This window comes from Vitis vinifera, chromosome 19 (assembly GCF_030704535.1).
Source record: "Vitis vinifera cultivar Pinot Noir 40024 chromosome 19, ASM3070453v1".
NCBI classification, from domain to species: Eukaryota; Viridiplantae; Streptophyta; class Magnoliopsida; order Vitales; family Vitaceae; genus Vitis; species Vitis vinifera.
This window is the reverse complement of record NC_081823.1, coordinates 13215072-13220114: the sequence shown is the minus strand read 5'-3', so window position 1 is coordinate 13220114 and position 5043 is coordinate 13215072. Positions and strand designations below refer to the sequence as shown.

The 5043-nt window shown below is 32.1% G+C and overlaps 1 protein-coding gene across 1 annotated transcript; it reads right to left on the bottom strand.

The window, feature by feature from the left end:
• Nucleotides 1-1834: 1834 nt before the first annotated feature.
• On the bottom strand, nucleotides 1835-3920 carry LOC100257004 (cytochrome P450 CYP72A219). The gene is made up of 3 exons (XM_059735567.1): nucleotides 3529-3920; nucleotides 2883-3127; nucleotides 1835-2283 (listed from the first exon to the last, which is right to left on the bottom strand). Exons 1-3 carry the CDS (start codon nucleotides 3763-3765, stop codon nucleotides 1851-1853), a joined length of 915 nt encoding a protein of 304 aa, XP_059591550.1. The 5' UTR covers nucleotides 3766-3920; the 3' UTR covers nucleotides 1835-1850.
• Between the last annotated feature and the right edge of the window lie 1123 nt (nucleotides 3921-5043).

The following is a 5043-nucleotide window of genomic DNA, read 5'->3' as shown; positions in this document are numbered from 1 at the left end:
TAAATTTATAGGGTGCTAATTGATGAAATTTGAAACTTATGGTGGTTAGGTGTATTTATACCGGACCTTAAGGGTGTGAGTGAAATTAACCCTAATATTTATGCACTAGAATTTTTGTACATTTAATGTAGACTTTGCACTATTTATTGTGCCTTATGATGATCTAGCCTACGATGCTACAATTTACATCATTTAAATTTTAAATATAGACTTATTTAAGAAATTCAAATGTCATTTGAATGCATTATTTTTTTGGCTCAAATTTGATGTAAATTTGTGAATTTTTTTTTTCCTTACATTTGGTTAGAATTAAAGATTTGGTCCTAAAGAAGATGAACTATTTTTGAAAGGTTGAATTTGCACCACACCTTACTAATTTTTTTCTAAAAAAAATAAATAAAAACAATACATACTTTCTTTACATAGAAAATGGAATATTATATAGAACAGATAAGTGAAGATTTCCTTCCAACCTTGATTTTCCACATTAAAAATATGGAGAGTAGTTTTCCTTCCTGCTAGATTGCATTATCAACTTCTCACATAGAGATTCTGCTTTGTCATGGATTGTATGCTGGCTGAGTTGGAGTTTCCTTTATCAGTCCCTCGCAAGCTAGTGAGTGGTTACTTGTGCACTCCTAACTTGAATCGAAAGACTTGGAATGAAGTCTTAGGGAGTGCCTTTGTGAATATATCAACTACTTGTAAGGACGATGGAAGGAAACGAGTAATCAAAACTCCACTTGCAACTTTTTCCCGAACAAAATGATGGTCTAACTCAATATGCTTGGAACGTGTAGAGAAGACGAGATTTACTATCATGTGAAGGGCATTGAGGTTATCGCATAGCAATTGAGGAGGTTCACGTAGTTGAATGCCAATATGATGGAGAAGGTAAGTAAGCCAAGTTATTTTTGTGGCACTGGACGCAAGGGGTCGATATTCGACCTCGGTGCTTGATCTAGAAACTGTAGGTTGTTGCTTTGAGGACCATGAGATACAATTGGCTCCCAGAAAAATACAATACCCAGATGAGCTTCTTCTTATGTTTGTGCATCTTGCCCAATTAACATCATAAAAACCAGTGAGACGAAGCGAACTTTGCTTGAAAAACTTGATTCCATACACCATTGTTCCCTTCAAATATCTAAGGATGCGTTTGATAGCTCACAAGTCAACTTTAATTAGTGGGTGCTTGGAAATGTTGGCAGACCTTGTTTACTGCATTCACAATATTAGGCCTTGCGAAGGTTAAATATTGGAGGGATCCAACGTGTTGCCTATATCGTGTAGGATCAATAGATTGTTCATCAGAAGGTGTGATGATGGACTTAAGAGCCTTGGGTGTGTTGATATGAGCACACTCCATCATTTTTGTGTGCTCTAGATCTCTAGTGTACTTTTTTTAGAAACGAGCAACCCATTAGGAAGATATTTAACCTCCAATCCTAAAAAATAATGCAAAGATCCTAAGTCCTTGAGAGAAAATTCACTACTCAGGGTGTTGACGAGGTCACTAATGAAGTTGTTATCATTGCCTGTGACTATAATATCATCAACATAGATAAGAAGCAAAACAATAGACTGACCTTTGTGAAGAATAAATAGAGATGAGTCTGCTTTATGACAATAAAACCCTAGATGAAGAAGACATTGGGATAGTCTATCAAACCAGGCCTTTGTAACTTGCTTAAGGCGATAAAGAGAGCAATTCAATTTGCAGACATGATTCAGAAAAATTCCAGTTGGGGTACCAAGTATTTGCATATAGCTTTCAATTAAAGCAAAAAAGATACAGAAACAAAACATATTTTTCCTCAAGATTGACAAAAAAAAGGAGTATATTATTTTCAAGGAGAGTTACTAAATTGAATATAGATTGGATTGATACTCACAATTTTGAGGTGATTTAAGCCATCGCCATCTGGTTTTTTATTACCAAAAAGCCGTAAAACCTCTTCCCTTGCGCAAGCTTGCCTGTTTGAATGTTTGCTTAATAGAACCATTGTCCACAGAAGTAAAACCGAGGTAGTCTCTTGGCCAGCAAGGTAGAATAGCTTACACTCCTCAATGACATCTTTGATGCTCATTCCGACATTCTTCCTCTCATCATTTTCTTGCATTTCTCTGTAGTTGGATTCCATTAGTAGACCTAATAAATCATCATTAGCAGTTTCGCCAGCTTGCATTGCCTTCTCTCTTTTCTCAATGATACCCTTCAACAATGCATTGACTTCACTGCTAATTTGCCTCATTCTCCTATTTGTCTTTGTTGGAAAAAACCTGCTTGGAAGTAATCCAAGTAAATGAAGATCAATGAAATACAGGAAACAACTAATGCATTTTCATCCATGACTTTGTACTTGTTCAATTTCTCGGAATATCCATGGTGTTCCAAAGATGAAACCATCCAGACATTAATTGACCATTGAGTCTACAAATATTTTGCAGTAGTATTTCACCATGCTTCTTGCTAAGATGTTCTGCCAATAAAAGAAAAGGGGATACTTGAAGTTGATTTTTGTTTTGAAGACACAGCTACATTCTTTAATTTGAACAAAAAGAAAGCTCTTAAACTAGAAAGCCAAAAATTGGAAGACAAACTACTTAAAGGAAAACAAAAATTAGTAATTGAGAGCCATATTAACAAAATAAATGAAACATCTTAACAGTTCTTAAATGCAATAACAGTTATTAATTTTATTCTTGCTTTTGTCCCATGCTGAATCAAACCTTCCTTCTTCTTCTTCTTCTTCTTTTTTATTTTTATTTTTATTATTATTGTTATTATTTTTGCTGTTGTTGGTGATACTGTGAAAGTTATAGCATTTGGGTATTAGTACTGAGGTTCAGATTAATTCCTTGAAATATTTTATGCCTACCTCCATCCTGGAACATAAACTGACCGAGTAACCTGGACTGCAAGTAGTGCTTGCTCTTTCTGGAGTTGGAATATCCTTCTTCCTTCCTCATAGCTACTACCGAATGCTGTTCTTGAAATAACATCTCCCGTCAAATTTTGAAGATAGGGCCAAATGTCCAATTCACATGAGCCGTCCAGGGAGAGCTGCTTCTCCCATTTATTGACCATATCACTACAACTCAATTGGAATGCCGATACCATGTGCTATAACAAATTCAAACACAATTAATAAATTTAGAAGTCAGTCTCACATTTGCACTTTGAGTTACTGTCCTGAGAACGTATAAAATTCAAAATATGGCAATGCAAAAAGTTTATCATGCATAAGGAAAAAGATTACCAAAGGCAGTGAAATTGCGAATGTCTACTAAATTATGGAACATTCAGAAATTTATTTTCTTCCTATAAGAAGAGGCTATGCTGAGAAACCAGGCAACAAGTTGGGGTATGGCTGCATAACCAAATAAATATTGCCTCAAAAAGTTAACCATATCCATCCTCTAATGTATTTATAAAAGGAAATATCGTTTGTATTTATGTAAACATTATTCTGCTCTCACAGAAAGAATGGGAATTAGGGTCACGTTTTCCTGTTGGAAAATTACCTTCAGCTTTTCTAGATGGAAAGCTGGGTTTATGATCTTTCTACGCTTAGTCCATTGTTCACCTTCCAATGACGCAATACCTGAAGCCAGCAGCTTGCGGAGAGGGTGCCGCGGCGCTTTTTGAAAAGCATTGTGCTTTAAGAGAACATCCCTAATCAGCTCAGGCTGCATAATGTTTACCACTGGTTTTGGGCCCAACCATATAAAATTATTTTTACCTGCATTTTTAATGCCCATTGTTGGATAAGTGTTAGAAAGGATCTAAAGGACCTGGGTAGTCAAGGAGGCCAATGCAAGGCTCTCTAATTGAAGAAGCTCAAATATCTAAAGAAAATTATACTGATGTGATTAATAATGAAGAGTCACGAGTTCATGCAAAATTTGAAAAGATAAGAAACAATTAACACGAAAATTTAAATACAATTCACAAATTCCCAATGATTGAGCAATTTACAAAGTAAATAAAGCTCTTTATCAAAGTTCACATCTATATATACCTACAATTGGATTACACAATTGAAAAGGATGAAATGATATTAAATTTGTAAATCTAACACCTCTCGAATTTCAACTTAAAAATTAGTTCATTTTTTATATAAGCATCTCTTAATATTTTGATATTTTTATTTAATTTTTTTTTTTTAAAAAAAAGATATTTTTATAAGATAATAAGTAAAAATAATTAACTTATTCTTAAGTTCATATCTTTATTTTGCCTTTTTGCTCTTATTTATTAGTAAAATAATTTAATGGTGATATAAAGTTAAAAACAACTTTAAGTAATAAGTAAAAATAGTTAAGTTTGTATATTTATTTTACCTTTTTACTCTTATTTATCTTAATTAACTTGACCATCTCTTTTGCTACTTTATAACATCCGTTACTATTCGATCTTTTTTTGCCCCAGTTATAATTTATGAGTACAAATATGTCAATTTTATAATTTAGAATAAGTTTTAAGTTAACTTGACCAAACAACCTTAATACTTAAAGTAAAAATTAAGTAATAAGTTTTAAATTAACAATTTAAGTATAATTTAAGTTAAAGTCAACTCAAATGATTAAGTAATAGGTATTAAGTTTTATCAAACATCACCTTAATCTATGCATAAATTTCTCAAAATTATAAATAAATTGATTTTTTATTGTATATATAGTAATCAAATATAAATGATAATCTCTCTCTCTCTCTCTCTCTCTATATATATATATATATATATATATATATATATTTGATTAGAGTCTTATTTTGGTCTTATAGGGTGTTTGGTAATTTAACTTAATGCCTTAAAGTGACATAATAATTTAATTTAAGGTATTAAGTAGATTAAACATGTCTTTTAAATACAACTTCATATCACAACCTAAAATTAAAAATGACTTTAAATATTAAGTTAAAATAGTAAACTTATTCTTAATCTTAAATTTTTATTGTCTTATTTGCTCATATCTAATGAAAATGTATTTAACAACCAAATCCAGGACACATTTTTTCTAATAAATATTTTAAAGTTA